This window comes from Trachinotus anak, unplaced genomic scaffold (assembly GCF_046630095.1).
Source record: "Trachinotus anak isolate AG129_WGS33_773 ecotype Australia unplaced genomic scaffold, CSIRO_AGI_Tana_v1 ptg000010l, whole genome shotgun sequence".
Lineage (NCBI taxonomy): Eukaryota > Metazoa > Chordata > Actinopteri > Carangiformes > Carangidae > Trachinotus > Trachinotus anak.
Genome location: NW_027273861.1, coordinates 14826345 through 14844094, shown reverse-complemented (window position 1 = coordinate 14844094; position 17750 = coordinate 14826345). Strand labels below are relative to the sequence as shown.

The 17750-nt window shown below is 40.9% G+C and overlaps 1 protein-coding gene across 1 annotated transcript in view; it reads right to left on the bottom strand.

Moving 5' to 3' along the window:
• xpr1a (xenotropic and polytropic retrovirus receptor 1a) overlaps positions 1–17750 on the bottom strand; it is a 68685-nt gene that overhangs the window by 45559 nt on the left and 5376 nt on the right. Inside the window, exon 3 of the mRNA XM_071487816.1 lies at positions 14427–14478. Within this exon, the coding sequence (XP_071343917.1) occupies positions 14427–14478 (52 nt within the window). The remainder of the gene's footprint in view (positions 1–14426; positions 14479–17750) is intronic.

Sequence of the window (17750 nt, the reverse complement as noted above, 5' to 3'; positions counted from 1 at the left end):
TGGCCCAATACTGTAACCCTAACCTAAGCCTAATTTACCCCAAAGTAATGGTAAATAGTAAGTAGTTTTCACACTATTGTGATGATCATCTTCTTAAGCAATTTAGCAACACTCTGACTGAGCACTAAATTCACTATCAGAGCTGAGCCACCAACATAAACTGAAGCCAAGGGGGATATTGTTGTAGGTAAAGTTAATTCAGGTTTAAGTTGAATGCAATGTTGCAGTTCAACTTTCCCATCTGAACTTCTGTTTCCGTTTCCCCATCATAATACTGTAATTCTGTAACTCTAACTTATGAATGAGCCATCATACTTCCCATTCTACCTTTGCCATCCAGGCGGAGAGGAAGGAATCCAATACTTGATATTATTAGATTAGGAGCAATTTCCTGACTCAATCTGATTAGGATCTTACTGACCTTGTGGTGCTTGAGAGTCATATCATTAACATGATTTACATGAGCAGGAAGTTCCCAGATTTTTTTATAAAGCAATTCATGAAAACGAGCAATTTAGTATCATTCAGTCACCAGTCTTGAGCCATAAAAAAAAAACACAACACACTGAAGATAATTGCAGTTTTCCATTTTGGACTCGCTTTCAAACTGTTAAGATTCTGTATCATCGAAGTATCATCTAAGATGTGATAGATTCTTCCCACAGACAACTGGATTGAATTATTAAACAATTAGAAAGTGTGGAGGCTTACAAGTGTGTTCTTTTATTTGAGTTCAGATCTTTTAAAGGATGTGAACAAGTTTACTGAATCCTTCACATTTCCTCAGCTAACCTTGGTTCCAATGAAATTTCCATCAGATGGCTACAGTTAGAATTAGGACAGAGGGAATGCATTATGTCAGTGAAGGTCCTCATAAGTATAGATATATGTGTGTTTTGGGGGACTGCTTGAGAAGCATATGGGGCACACGGCTTGTTTGTGAGCATGCTGTGTAGAATATGTATGTGTGCCATACAAAGTGAAGGGCATCCATTGTGAGTGACATTTGTGTGGTGTGTCTGTGTGTGTCACTCAGCAGCATGGGGTAGATACTAGCTGAGTTTAAAGAGCAGCATGTAGAGGAGAGGCAGCCACTGTCTGTCAACCACCAGTGAGCACTGGGGCTCTGAATTCCCATTCATCCCCTTCATCTGGCCTCAGTACAAATAGACCACCAAATCAGACCCGGAGATTTCTGTGGTTTCAGATTGGTGTATGTGTGTCTGAGTGTGTGTGTGCATGTGTGTGTGTGTGTTTGTGTGTGCGTGTGTCAGAGGATGAACCATACTGACTGCAGGCCTGCAGCAAACAGTAACTGGCTGGTATTTTTTCAGGGCAGACAAATCAACCCTTGAAGATTTGACCTGCATCTTGTTAACCTGGGTTGTATGCACAACACACACACACACACACACTATACAAACCTCTTGAGAGCCAAAATAAAACAACATCAGACAGGTTCTCTATGGAGCTGTCTGAGTTGCTACTGTATTCTATACTATACTCTATGCTATCTATAAGACATTTTGTAATATTTTGAATCTTCTAAAAACTTCTCAGTGACATAACTATAACAGTGTTTTTGTCCTGGTTAAACTGCATTTCCAGATTATCCAGCGGTGCTTAAAAAAAGCTTTCATACACACAAAAATTGGAAGCATTTTTTTTCAACCCATAGAGGATGTGAGGTCCCTGAAATAAAAAATAAAAAATACAAAAAAACTCATTATAGTTAAAACCACTATATGTTAAAGCTAAGGTATTTAATAAAGTATGTCATTTTTTTTTTTTTTTTGGTTGAATATACTCCACAACATATCTTAACATAGACAGGTGCTGTGACCCAGACTTATTGAACAGCCTGGCAGCAGTGCAGAGATTCCCTTTTAAAGCTTTGAGAGAACTTCACCCTTCTAACCAATCAGACAAGGCCAACGTCAGGGGTGGGAGCTCCTGGCTGTCAGTCGATATGTTAACATGCTTCTGGTCTACTACTCTTCTCACTGAGACTTAAAGCTGGTATTAGCTTTCGGAAGACATCACTATGGCTGATTCACAGGCTAGCAAACACCAGAATCCTGCTTTATCTGAAACAGTGAACACAACGGGGATGTAAGTGAAGGGCTGGGCAGAGAGTAACAGAGTAACAGAGCTACCTCGATTTCTAGAACTTGCATATTGTAGGTTTTAGGGCTGCACAATTAATCAAAATATTATCAAAACGCAATAAGGCCAAGTGTAATACCCAAATCACAAGAGCTGCTTTTTTTTTTTTTTTGATAAGGATAAAATGTATCACAACATACCATAAATGAAGCACTGTGGTGCTACAGAGATGCCCCGGCCTACAAATCTTAATCTCCAAGTGTTAAGGAACATGCTGGTTTGGTACAAGACCAAACAAAAATCACATCAACATCATATCTGTATTTTTTTTACAAAATCTTGACCCATATCGCAACAGCAAAATCTGCCAAAATAATTGCAATATGATTTTTTTTTTTTTTTTTTTTTTTTTTTTTGTATATCGTTCAGCCCTAGGTCAGATGTTAACTGCCAAATGGAGAGAGATTAGTATGGAACAAAACAAAACACATTTTCATGTCAGTGCATTTATAGCATGTACCAAGTGAGAATATTATGGTCTTCAGAGTGCTGCTGACATGGAAAGACTCACTGTTATCAGAAATTTGACTCCACAATATAGTAGTATATGATAAATAAATAACGTTTTTCTTTGAATATCTAAAAAATTATCATGACTATCATACATACCCACACTGCATGCAGTACAAAGTGTCAGCCTTTTATACAAAGGTCCTCAGGTGGGAGCACTTTAAAACACATTATCATTGTAATAATGAAGTTTTTGTCACAGAGCAAAGAATAAATTCAGTTAATTTACTCTATGTGCTTGTGTTCTCAAGAGGTATCAGCATGCTTTCACAGGACCGTATTAAAATTCAACCTAACACCCCAGCCCTTAGTTCTTCATGTTCTACGGTTATTGTGTTTGGGTCCTGAATGTCACAGGAACAAAACAAGGCTCAAGTGATTCTAGTCTCTTTCTTTGGTGCCATGGTAACAGTGATGGAGAAAGTTCAGCTGGGCTTTGTGTGTCCACAGAAAGGTACAGAAAGTAATGGTGTGATCCTACAGTGAAGCCAACTCTGAAACACAGTGCCACTCCTGCCACCACCAGTGACTTTATGCTTTCAAAAACATTACCATGCATCCTAATAGTGGATTTATCATTACTGCAACCCGACCTGCTGGCTACATTTAAAATAAATGCTTCTGAGATTAACAACGCAACAATTAAAGTCATTACACATATGATTCGTTCTCTGAAAACACTAACAAGAAATTTACAATAATCCTCTCATAAATGGCTGCTGCACATGCCAGGGGAACAATAAGCTGCTCTCTGCTCAATTGAGCTGAATACTAATAGGGTGATTATGAGTCCTAATTATCAGATGGCACTTGTCAAGAAGATACTATGCAGTTTGCCCTGAGGATGAAATGCAAAACAGAGACAAACTGTTGTTTCTACTGAAAAGCCACTAAGGGGACTCACTATAATATAGCTGCTCACAAGTCAAGAGGATGCCTCTTCAAATAATAAGGAGGGAAGTCAGCGAACAAACCATAAGGCACAAACATGCAGTAAAAATGTAATGTACACAAATAACCCTAACAGTAGGTCAACTCTGCCAGCATTGGAGATATTGGTTATTATTACCACACATCATGAATATATTAGACACATGTTGAGGAGGCTATGAAATATGCATACTCCCTCAGGCCACTATATAGTAGCAGGGATGGTTAAGAGGAAGTGTTAAGAATGACAAGCACAGCACTAACGGCCCTGACATGGCGACACTCAATGTGTGTGTGTCTGTGTGTGTGTGTGAGAGAGAGAGACGGAGAGGGAGGGGGGAGAGAGAGGGAGAGAGAGAGAGAGAGAGAGCACAATGGTGTTGTCTTTCAGTGTCTCATCTTCCTACTTGCTTCTAATATACCATTAAACCATAAAATGCTCTCATGCTACTGTAATTCAACTTCTACTTCACCATCTATGTGTTTTGGTGCCGTTTTGGCTGCCAGCAAATGACAGGACAGTTTCTGAAGACTCATGAGCATCAGAGGGGAGATTCACCGTACTTCCAATCTCACACACTGTTAATAATTCAACATTTAATATAAAAACAGGCTGTCCAGGAGGGAACAATAGCTGTAAATTATTAATATCTCTTTTTCTCATCTTGTCTCCGGATTAGAAGAATCTGATAAAGTATAAATAAGAAGAAAAATTATATCTGGACCAATATTTTTGTGCCCCCTGAAATAACTATTTCCTTACCTCAAAGGTATTAAATTTAGATTAAGACTAGTTATTAGTGCCATCTTTGGGAAGCAGTTAAAATGTATTTTGAATCCAAATTTAATGAAGAAGCAAATAAAAGAGCTTCAGCCAGACTCTCATCTCTTTCCTGCATCCAGTTTTTTTTTTATTTTCACACGTCTTTTGTAATAGTAGTAGTAACGTTTAGGAGAGGAGGCTCCCTGAGGCTTTAGCTTCCTTTCCGCCAATTACCACCAATGTCACCTCTCTTTTTTTCTTCCATGCCTCCTCTCTCATTTTATCTGCCATCCTCAGCCTTCACTGCCCCTGAATCTCCACTGCCATGTCTTTGTCTTTCTCTCTGAGAGTGACTCTATCATTTTGCCCACAGGTAAAGTCGAGGATAAAATATAAAGAGACCACACAAAACACAAATATATGCCACTTCTGTAACCCACCCTCCATACACACACACATGCAGTCATGCACACTGGCACTGACCCCCATGGGGACAGACTCAATTTAAAGTCAAACTCTGCTGCTAGAGAAATGCTTCCATCAGATATCAGATCTGAAACTGATCCCTTTGCTCAGGTGTAGCACTGAGGCTTGTAATTGTGTTGACAATCATCTGAGAGAGTCAATATAGCAATATAGAGATATTAAAACATATGAGCTCCATGCGACCGGTTTATTTTCACCACATTTTCATGCCTCTGAGCCAATAGATTCTGGCCGGTTCTCCAGAGAGACAATGCAGTGCACAGGTACAGTGAAGGACACTGTGTCTTCTGCAACACTCTTCTCACCCACTAACACACACAGTGCAAACTCCCACATACAGACACCATGAATTTCGAGACCATAATGCCAATCTAAAACGGCAAACATCCACGACAAATATATCATTTGACTTGTAAAAATAACACCAGCTTCCCTATCCCAGTGCAGAGAGTTTGAAAAAAATATATTTAAATAGCTAAGATCAGACCGTGACACTGAAAATATAAATCATTGTGTGTAATACAGTTATGATGCTGTATAATAAGGACGGTTTGCTCATTTCCTCACAACATTTATAGTGTTTACAGCAGAGATTAGAGTGGACACTGTGTAATATTTCACTGGTTGTACTCTAATTGTAGTGCTACAAAAAAACAGAAATACATCAGCATATGGCCCTGCTGTCATCATCTATAGCTCACAATCACACCCACACCCACACCCTCTGTAGCACACAGCTCCTTATGTGTCCGTGTGTGCATATGTGTGAGTGTGTCTGCAGGCATGCTTGTGTGTTTGACTGTGTGTGTGTGGGGGGGGGGTGGCAGCAACCTCTCTGCAGTAAGCTGTATGTGAGTGCAGCAGAGAGCGGCAGCGTGAGAAGGTAAAAACATCCAAACACACAAAGCAGATACAAGGTCAAATGTCTCTGTTCTTCCCTCTATCCATCCATCATCACCTCCCTGTTTTGCACTGTTCTTCTCTATCACTCAGACTGCTGATCTTTAATCTCCCAATGCAGGGCAGATGCCATATGAGTATGCATAACATCCAAATTAAGTTTTGTTTTTTTTTTTTTTTCAATTTCTGTCAAGCAATGCAATCAATAAGAAAACTATTCAAATGAATCCATCAGAACAGCCTTGTGTGAATCTGAATGCCACGCGGTCAGCTATGACTGACTGGCTACACTCAGCAGAGCCTGGCTGATCTGCTGGCAGACATCCAAAGCTGCTGATTAGGCTGCTCATTGCAGATTAAAACAATAACTTGCCTCATAACAGAGGTTAGATTATGGGTTAGAAGCCCCACTAATGCTAAACAAATATACCAAACCCCTGAGACCCGGACCACAGATTTCTAATCAACAGAGGCAGATCTCATTACACTGACATGCCTCCCATGCTTGAGATTGTTGGGATCACGGCTGGTGCTCTATGTATATGATCTCCAGTTGCGCACCTGGCAAACAGCCAAATCATATGATCTATGCTTTCTGTTAATTTAACCTTTACAAGATCACATTCCCATTCAAGGAAAGGCGCTGCTTCTTAGAAACATATTTAGTGTTCATCTTGGGGATTAGTATTTAGCTTCTGTCAATCTTTGAAGATGTACAGATCTCAGCCTGTCCTTGTCGTCTTTAGTCTAGTGACAGCATGTTCATAAGGCGTGGAAATCAGGAGATCATTGCCAAGATGTGCACGCATATGGAAATGTTAATACACACATAGGAGTAGAGAGGCACAGTAATGACAAGTCACTGACTACAGAACTCTTAACCCCTGGAAGCCCTAATAACCACATTTAACTAACCTCTCCTTCACCCCTCTCCTTGATCAAACTCCTCCCCAAAAAACACAAACACATCACCATCATCATTTCTCCTCCTTCCACCTCTGCCCCTTCAAGTTCTGCTCTTTATCTGCCTGCTTCTCTCCCCACCTGAAATTTCTTTACCCTTTTTGCTAAACACTACATTTGGTCCAGTGGAAATCTTATCCTCCCAGACTCCTCTCAAATGCCCCAAATCTAAAAATACCTCCTCTACTGGAGCCACATCCTCATCTGAACTCTTCGCCCCCTTCCCAACACCACAACAACAACAGTTGCTATCCAGATCCTTCCTTCTCTAAGTCAACCCATACCTCTCCTTCTCTCCTTCTCTCCCCCTCTCCTCCTTCCTCTCTTTCCACTTCTCCTCCACTTCATTCAGGCAAGATCTAATTCACCGATGAATAATGGATGGATGGATGGATGGATGGAAGACTTTCATCTATCAAGGTTTTCTTTCTCTCTCTGTCTTTCTCTTGCGGGATGGCTGTAGTGCTAATGCAGGGCAACGTGCATTGGAGATGAGCCCAGGGACCTCCCACTCAGTCTGTTTGTCTGTCTACTGCCTGAAGGATTGGTCTCTCTGTTTCTATCTTTCTGTTTCCGACTGGTCATTGAGAAACGCTGTTCAATCCATTTCTCATTGTTTTCAAACCACCTCTCTCCTGTTCTTCATTCTGTCACAATCATCACGTCAAACATAAAAGCAAATACTGCTGGCCATATTTCTTCATCCCCCTCTTCATCCAATTACCTATCACCTTTTTCATCGTTTATTATCTCAGTTCGATTAGTCCCTGACCTTGTGAAAGCGATCCTGGGTTTGTATTGACCCTGACCCCCCTGCTTCCCTCCTCTCTAATACCCTCAGATGCCTCATCAAAGGACCAACCTCACAATCCACAGCCACCTCCCTCACCACCTCCTTACACTGCTTTGTGAGATTGAGGCCAGTTTAAATCCACTGTAGAAGCTAAACCTGCTTGGATGAAGAGAAAACCATTCTGTTTTGATTATGAACTCTGATTATGGAAGGAACTGCACAAGCTCAAGACATTTCCTGAATTATTTAAGAACTTGATGCTATGGTCATCTAGTCTATTGTGGACTAATAATCTCCACTGGATAAAGAGCCTTAAACCATCTCTCCTCTCCTGCAAATGCTGGTGGTAGGGAGCAGAACAACAGACATTGACATACAGCGTTATGTAATTTTAACAGACAGTAAATAAGGTTTTGTCTAGAGGCAGCAACAATAGAATTTATTTGCCTTAGAGGTCTAAAAGAGCTCAGTGTAGGCCAGTCGATTCTTCCTGTTCACTTTGAGTTATCCTGTTTCATTGTTGCTCCATTTGAGTTAGTATAACTTGGATTTTCTCTATATGTATGTCCTAGGTGGGACCAAGATTAAGTAAAAAAAAAATGAACCAACCCCCCACAAAAACCCAACAATTAGTGCTTGGACGCGAGCAGCAGCAGCAGCTTGTCAAAGAGCCCATCAATAATGCAGGCTGGTGGGAGACCCTGGCTGCCACACTACTGTCCTACTGAACCCTCCTGCCTGTCTACCTGTCTGCCTGCTTGTCCATCTGTCTCCCTTCGTTTTCTCGCTTCTATCACCTTTTGAATGCCCCCCCCCCCCGCCATCCTGCCAGCATCTGTCTGCCCACTGAGTTGTATATGTTTTTCAAACCCTCTTGGTATCAGTTGTGCATATATCCTTAAGCTACAGTGGCTAGAGAAACACTGAATGTATTCATTTATTTGTCTACTGTAGAGATGCTTACACAGTAAGGATATAATATTTTTTATTGTTTTTCACTTGTTGTTGAGCAATAACACAAAGAAGCACTGATCATTCATGAAGGCAACAAAGGCATCCAGTGGCTTGTACCAAATGCAACACACTAGCATCATTTAAAATACAAAAAGGAAAAAAAAGATACATCAATATTAAAACCTGACTGAACAAAAAACTTCAAATATCAACATGCCAAGGCAAGAAAATCACAGAAATCAAAACAGACTACAACAGGGACCAACGACAGTAATAACAGCTGCTGTTCCATCATATACGCCAGCAGAATAACAATCAGCACTGTATAAGACAGGCTAGCAGCCTTCATCGTGTTCGTCAACAACAGCAGACAAAATGGCGGGTGAGCAAGCGGCATGGACAACAATAGAAAATAGCAGAATAAGTGGTGGTTGGTTGAAAGGTGAAGTTGAGATCATTTGTGGCTGTGATTCATGTTGCCGCTTTCATTAAGCAGATTAAATGCGATGGCTCATGCACAGAAACAAAAATATTCATTAAGCTTGGTCAGAGCTAAAAGGGGCGCTGGCAGAGCAGAGGAAGGTCCCACACTGTGCAGGTTTACTGTTCTGTTTATTCTCCTGGAATCAAAGCCACAAAGAGCCGAATGAGAGGCGACAATATTGTACCAAGGGACTCGTGGGAACAAAAACCTGACAGGCTGCACAGTGGAGAGCGGGAGGCTGTGAGTGGTACAGGTGTCCAGGGTGGAACAATGAACATCTGGTTTTGTGGTTGTCTTGTTCTGACTCAATGAGAAACACAGAGAAACATTAATTTCATTCATCCATACATCCATCTGGTATGGAGAGGTATTTTCTGTGTGTTCTCTTGAATGTTATTCTATTCTAGTTTATTCTTTTGTCTCTGCCCTGTAGCTGTGAAGTCAAGCCTAAGTGGTGGTTTCATATTGCTCTTTGAAGAATTGCACTGTTCTCACAGTCTGACAGCAGCTCAGCAGCTCTAGACCAAGACGCACCAAAATGCATTTAAGCACAGTATAAATGTGAAGTTTGCATGTCCAATAGCCCCATAGAAGACAAGAACCTGTTCATAAGCATATTCATAAGCTTTCATAGCTTTCATGAGAATATTCATAAGCACGTGGATACAGCAAACATATGCACATTCAAACACAGTGCACTGATATTTACACATCTCAGCAGTTTCACACTCAGAAAAATGCTGATACATTTTCATTTTGTTCTGCTGCATAATAAGATGAGATTGTCTTTCTTTGGGTTGTGGATTGAATGACACATGGTAGTGATCATGGTGATCATGGCTGTAGGGGTGGGCGATATAATGAATACACCCGATATACTGTGGCTTGTTCCACATGGGACGTAGCGAATGACTATATTTTTGTATATCTAATTGTTTTAAGCCACCGGCATGAAATTCAGTTTGGCATTTCACTTCTCTTGCTCTCTCCTATGGCTGTCTCCTCCTGACAGATAGCACACTCCCCTGCCCACTCTGTGGGTGATGTAGGTAAGGGATGTGTGGGTTTTTTTTGTTTTTTTTTTTTTTTATCTGGAGCAGAGGGAACTGGAAAGAGTGAAAGAAGTGAAGAAACAGAACGGTAATTGAAGATGGAGGCAGACGAATTGGTCCAGAAAAGAAACAGCAATGGGTTAGGTTTAAAGGTCTTTCTCAGGGATTCTTGTTGAATGTACTTATTTGAGCTCTGTTTTTGTTAAGCATCAAATTTTTCCTGGTCATGATTTCCCACTTTTTGCATGCAAAGGTTTGGTTGTTCACTGAAAGGTTAGGTTGGGACTTCTTAAATCAAAGCAGACCCTCTATTTCAACACAGTAAAACACTTAACAGTTGGAGCTTGATAAGAGAAAAAATTAGAGGCCACAAAAACTTTTTTGTAAATACCATCACATTTCTTTTTAATGGAAATGGTAAATCAACTCATTGCCACACAAAGAAATACTGCTAGCATCCTGTTTTCAAACTGCAGCTTTTATAGCCTTATTGATTTGACTGCATAAAGCATGAAAAGCCCTACAGGGATATGGCAACAGACGCCCAAGCCACATGACAGTAGTGAAAATAAGGTGGGCATTTACTTTACTATATAATACAGACTGCAGTGTCACGTGAGAAATCATCCATTCATTATAGATGATTTTTTTTGGTGGTCTGATTCATTCATGTCCAGAAATTCACTCCTTGTGACTCAGAGGAAAATCCATTCTCTGTTCCTCTGAGCTTTAAGTCACCCCATCCCCCTCCTCAGACAGTGTGTGTGTGTGTATGTGTGTGTGTTCGTGTTCATGGTACTACACATGAGCCCCACCCTTACACTCTGTGTGTGAATCTAGCAGTGCCATCACTACCATCTTCCCCTTGGCCCAGCCCTTCACAGATACCATCACAGTAAGTGACCATTTACAGAGCAACAGAATGAAGGACACAATGAATGAATGGATGAATGAGAGAGCAAATGAATGATTTGCAGTGTAAAAGCTCACTCCTTTGCAGGATTAGAAAATTGCTTAATATAAATAGTGGCACATATGGCATATCCAGTACATGAACATTACTTAAAATATATGAGATACACAGACACAAACACACACACAGACACACACACACACACACACACAAACACACACACAGACAGACACACACACACACACACACACACACGTTCCTGTTAAAGCTGTATGTTTATTATCTGGGGCCATTGTTCTCAGATATCTGTAATAATCAACAGGCTAATTGAATTAGATTGTGGCATAACTCATTCTAATGGTTGGAACAGGGGGGAACCAGAGACCCCACCAGCTGTTCTCTCTGTTGTCTTCCACTGGCTCTCCTCATAACAGGGACAGGCGTCTTTTAATTACAATTACACAAGGACCAATGGAGGGAAGGAGGAAACAAGAACAAAAGATCTTGACAAGGGGTAAAGGGTCACATGCGGCAGCAGAGACACCAGAATGTGCATGTGTTGGTGCCTGTCTGTTTGCATCAAACTCCCTTAATTACTGTGCAACCATCTTGTTGAAAGTGAATGGTTAATCTGTTGGAAAATGGTGCTGAACAAAGTGTATTTTCTGTGGTACATTCCCACAGATGCTCTGTGGTGGAGGTGCTGATTGGGTAATGTCTGTTTAAACAAAAGCCACACAAAGTACTGCAACCCATAACACAGCATGAGAGACAATTACGCACCTATGGAAAGATCAAACCATAAACATTCCCCATTCTTTTTGCTGTTGTTGGCCATGAATAGAAACATTCTCACAATCTGACAGTGACACATGCCGAGGCCCTGACAGAGGCTTTGAAGTGGTGCCTGTTCAGAGTTGTGTCTATCTGCTGCACAGCTCTATCAGGTGTAGCAGCGTTTCCACTGAGAGAGCAGAGTGGGTGAGCAAGCAGTTATAACCCAGTAAACGGTCTCCCTCAGGCAAGGGAAACATCTTCTGAATACCAAAAACCTTGCTTTTTGTAAAGTATGAGACAGGACACAGAAAAGGAAGGAGAGAGAGAGGAGCGTACGCTTGAATCAACACATCATAATTAGTCGTTCTCTTAAGGCAAGGTTTGAAATCTGGCTTTGGGTTTGCTGGTTTCTGGTTGTGTTATGTGACAGTAAACTTGATATCTTTGTGTTTTGGACTGTTGGACAAAACACTTGGACTTGTGTTGGACTACAGGAAACTGGAATCATTTTATATACCGAACAACTCATCACTTAATTTAGAAAATAACTGTTGGATTAATTGAATTAATTGATAATAAAGATAAATTAGTTGCAGGCCTGCTGGTTTTCTATGCACATTCAGCCTGCATGACATATACACTAAAAAAAAAAAAAAAAACACTGCATGCACTGACTTTGGCACCCAAATTTAAAATTTGTATCAAAAAAAAAAAAGGCTAAGTGCTGGAGAGAATAAATATGTAAAGTTGGAAAGTTCTTTGTCCACTAAGGAAAAAAAAAAAAAAAAAAAAAAACTATATAAGTGCAGTATATTTTTTCCAATATCCCTCTGGCCCAGTTCAAATTCAATCAGATTTGAAAGACTGGGTCTAACAAATCTGAAGAGAAAGTGCTGCAGTAAGCTTGAATTTTATAACACCTGCTAATCTTGTTTCTCTTATGAAGAGTCAACAAACCTCGGCAACAGGAGAGTGTTCTTCATAGGGCTCAATAGTGCTGTTTGTCTGCTGCTGCTGCTGCTGCTGCTGCTGTTTTCATTATTTCCCGTAAAATCACCAAAAGGGACAGACAACTGTCTGATTCATTAAAAGATTTCTCCAAATGCCACTGCCAATACTCCTATCTTTGCGCTTGCCACCTTCAATGTTTTGGTAACATTCTGTACTGAGTGAAAAGTGTGAAAAGCACACAAATCAAATATAACTGTGTGAGGAATGTTGAAACGTCACAATACCAGATTGATAGTGAATGATTGATCCTGTCTCTATTCATAAGACATGCTCACCTATCTTGCCACAAGCTGACAGAGGCAGAGCAGTGACCCATGAGCACAGCTCAGACCTGAGACAGGAAATGATTTATCATCCATGTTGAGCTTTTCTAGCCCGACTAACAGCCTCTGGAGACAGCGCTCAAAGGAGAGACAGCTCATGTGTTATACCTGAACAAGATGAGTTCTGTAGAAGCATTTATTGTAGCATTTAGGAACAAGCAATACTAATGGAAACACAAACATACACGCAAGATCTTATGCACAAAATCCAGTGAGTATTCATATACACACTTAAATCACATTTCATCCAATATTTGATATTTCCAAATCCTGAGGGTCTCCTTTCTCACCTACTCCAGTCTAAAATAAAGTCAACAAACGGCTGGAACTGATCTTTGTGCCTGAAGCTTACAAACACACTCAGAGGCAGAGCCGTGTCATTCACTCAGTCAGTGACTGTATGTTTCATCTTGGTAAGACAGAGTCATCTTTGGTTAGAATCACATCATACCCCCATCCACATCAAGCCTGCTCAGCTGGAACTGAGCACCGGGAGTCTCAGCTCTGTGAGGGACACGATGCACAACACTGAAAAAATCTATTACTACACACACACACACACACACACACACACACACACACGTGCATATTTGGGCACACATCATAAGACAGCCATGCAAGCATGGCCGCGGTCACTCTCAAGCAGCCATAATTCAGAACAAGCCCTGTTTTTTACTCCATCACAGACTCTCCTGACACGTTCTCAGTCACACAGGCAGAGCCGCACGTCACCACATCATAATGTATGTCTCCAGCCTGCAACTAAATAAAGTTGTTTACTTCCACAAACCAGTATCTAAAATAAAAACAAATAGTCAACATTCTTTCCCTCATTACAAATCACTTGCAGTCTAATGCCAAAGATTAATTATAGCCAGAGGCCTTCCTTATCTTTGCTATGTTGAGTAGTACCACTCAAGACTGAACTCCAGCTCTGGTCTTTTGCAGTGAAAACCAGAACACTGCTGCAAATTATTTGGATATTGTTTCAACCCACATAAGTTACTGCATCCAGACAGTTTACATTGTGCAAAACATCTTTTTAGCCACAGTAAGTACACGACAAACATAAAAAGTTTCTCTTTTTCACTTCAGCAAACTTTAAACCCTTTCTTCTCAACACTTTCTCTTCCCTGCTTTCTATTACATCAAGCAGGTAAGCAACGCTACCAAGCTTAAAGGTAATGACTTGGTAATTGGCTGTGGTCTGGTTGAGTCAGAGCCTGTGGAGTGAGTGGCAGCATGTAGCAGTGATTGCCTATTTTTAGTAGATGAAGGGCTGTTATTCTGGGGATGCCCAAACAGGCCCCGAGCAGGGGACAGTGGGTACAGAAGTATGCATCTGTGGGTGGGTGGGTGTGTGTGTCTGAGTTTGTTTATTCAAACAAGGAGTCTCCTTACCTTCTATGGATGGAGCTTGGTCCTGGGCAGCATACAGCATTTCCTTGAATGCCTGGAAAGGGAATAAGAAAAAACATACAGATGGTCAGAACTTCTGCAGCTGAACTGTCTGCAAACACTGACCCAAGCAACGACAGGTTTATACAAGTCACGTTAAAGCACTTTTGCCCGGTTCTTAGAATTTGTGTAAAGTTGACAGAGTCCAAAAAGATCATAAATACATATAATAAGCACTTACCCATGTATGAAGTTAATGTGCAGTTAGTTTTAGATCCAAATGTCGCAGAGAGAAGAGTGTATTTAAAGTATATACAGTAGGGGTGTAGCAATTCTGAAAGTGAGACCGAAACTGTGATACAAATGTCCACAATCTCCACTGCGATCCCCAACCCCAACCCACTGCCACCACTACCACTGCAAGTGCAGCAGAACTTATAACACAAAAGAATATGTTACTAATGTAGCAAAACTCATTTTTCATTTCACAATCAACACTATAACGCATAAATTATTATTCTATTTAAAATTAGAGCAAGCTGTATATTTTGTAAATATTGGACATCAAACCTATTTTATTGTCTTTCAACTGTGTGTGTCGCCTGACTATTTTGGTCCAGTTATGATGGAGTGATAACACCTGCGGTAATACTTAGCCTAGTTGAATTAGCTCAAGATGGATAATACCCTTAAACTGCAGACCACTCGGGCACATTCAAGTCAACAGTGTGGGAACCAAACTGTGGATTTGGAGAATCATTACACCCCTAAAATACAGTAGATTAAGTAAAAACAGATTACAGAGGGCCATGAAGCATTACACAACTGTTACCACCATCTGCTTGTACAGTAGCATTTAAACCATCTAAAGCCATTTGAGGGCCATTAACTAAACACTTTCTCCATATGGGAGGATTGCAGCAACAGCCACGCAGCTGTTAACATGCTGAACAACACACAAACTCTGGCATTTCAACATCAGTTATAACAGCACTAGGTACACAAAACTACAGAAATTGATGAGAAAGCAATAGCTCAAAGAAATAAAAACATAAAACATAAAAACGGCTGGATAGCAAAATTATTTGGACACCAAATCTGAGAGAACACGTTCTATAAATAACAAAGAATTATAACTTGATAGGAACCAGGAGCATTTCAACATAACAATTATGCAGAAAAGAATTCATATTGCATGGAAAATCAATTTTAGAGCCGTACTCCTTGAAACATGGGCCATCTCCTTCCCTTACCTTTTTCACTATTTTAGATGAAGAAAATCAGAGCAACAGCAACACAGCAGAGGTCTCATTCAAACAAGAAAAGGATTACACACAGCAACGGAAAACCACACAGTGGTCGCAAACAGCTTCTAAAAGAATTATAATGAAAACAATGGTTGAACAGTGATAGAGTCAAAGATCCTCTGACAGGCGTAGAGTTTAATTGACAAAAATGTTTTTTATCAAAGCTTACATCTTTCTAATTTAAAAATCAGATTAGGGAAAGGGAAAGAGAGAGAGAGGAAAACATGGACAAACTGACAGATACAAGGGACAGAAAGAAAGAAAAAGGGGAGATAGCTGCAGTGGTTAAATGAGGTTGTTTCTGCACAATAAGATTGATCTTGAAGATAATGCAAACTGACAGGTAATTGCGCACTGGCTCATCTGAACATATCAGTGGTAATCAGAGACTGGACTGGAGCTGAATCCCTTTTCTCGATAAAGAATCTTTAGAACTAATCTGCCCCAGCAAAAAAAAGAAAACTGTCTGAGCCAACTAAGCCAAACTTAACTGTCATTTTCCATACAGAATTCGACTTATACCGCATGGAAATTGTGCAAGTATGATGTACAGTTACAGGAGGAAATTGTTCTCTCATCCAAAATCTGACAACCTACATGTTTTCCTGTCTGATCCTCTGCACGGATTGAACTGTTTTCTGTCCAGGTTCCTATAGAACCTGCTGCTTTTGTAACATGACAGTGAGAGAGCAGTCTGACTAACGTTATGTGTGGGTGGAAACCTCTCAGAAACGGCTGTGTATTAGAAGCAGCCTGGATTGCTGATACTTAAGTTCCTCTGTGACTTACATGCACAGTGAGACTCAGACACTGGTGCCTAATCCTAGAGGTAAACATTTCATGTGCATGTAGCTTTGTCTCTACCTTGTCTGATAAAGATCACAGGAGACCAACTGCGCATACACAGCATTGGAGCAGGGCCCAGTCCTGGCTAATCTCTGGTGAACAAAAAGCCCCCCGCCCATTCTCTAATAGGTGGGAAATATAGACATTCAGGTCCAGACAGGGAGGCGTTCATTAAGATGGAGGCATTGCCATGGTGATTGCAGTGATGGGAAAGTGGGGCTGGGTGGCTCTTTGGGGAATCGGGATAAACCTTCAGTCTTGGCAGTAATCAGTGGTGAAACCTGTAGACAGTAACTAAGCCAAGCCTAATGGGGGCCATCGGTTTGAATGACCATGCATTAACATGATGATGATGCATATTCACTAAACCTAAACATGCACACTTGTGTCACTAAGTCCAGCTGAGGCTGACACTGTAGAGTATCCAGTCGATTGAATTTTGTCAATGGAATTCAATCCTTTAATAACTGTGACATGTTGAGTGGACACCAAGTAAAATATTTGCATTCTAGATGGTCAAAGTCTTCCTCTAAGATGCTTGAGATTGTTATCCTGTGCTTGAGGAGATCGCACAGTGTGCATTGTTAGTCTGAAGAGATCTTTGGCTCAAACAGAAAGCAAATCAATGGTGGATCACTTGAATCCCTTGCTCTGTATTTAAGTGGATCCCTGCATGTAGGAAGAGGAGCAGAGAGGATGGGAGGAGAGGCTGATGGGAGGGGAGGAGGGGAGCAGAGGGCAGGTCTGGTCGGGGACCAGATGTCCTCCCAGTGGGGGAGGAACGATGAGGTGAGGATGGAAGATAGAAGGGAGGTATAGAAAGGGGGGTTCTCAGCAGTTGCCATGCCTGTTGTATACATAATGTTCATATTGTAGAACATGCTGATAAATCACACTTTCGTTGTACAAACTGTGATGTGCAATACTGTATATTTATCATTTCCATTATGTCCGTTCACAATTCAAAGCTCACTGTGCTTGTTTTGACATTTATACTACATCACTTAACTTGATTAGAGAGGGACAAGGCTTCACCTTTGAGCAAACAACAATCAGTCACTTAAAATCACACAGGCACCTGCATTTCGTCTACATACCATAATATTACTTTGCTGGTTTGAATTGTAAATGTGACTCCACATGCACTCTCCTCCTCCTCGTCTAAGCTTACACG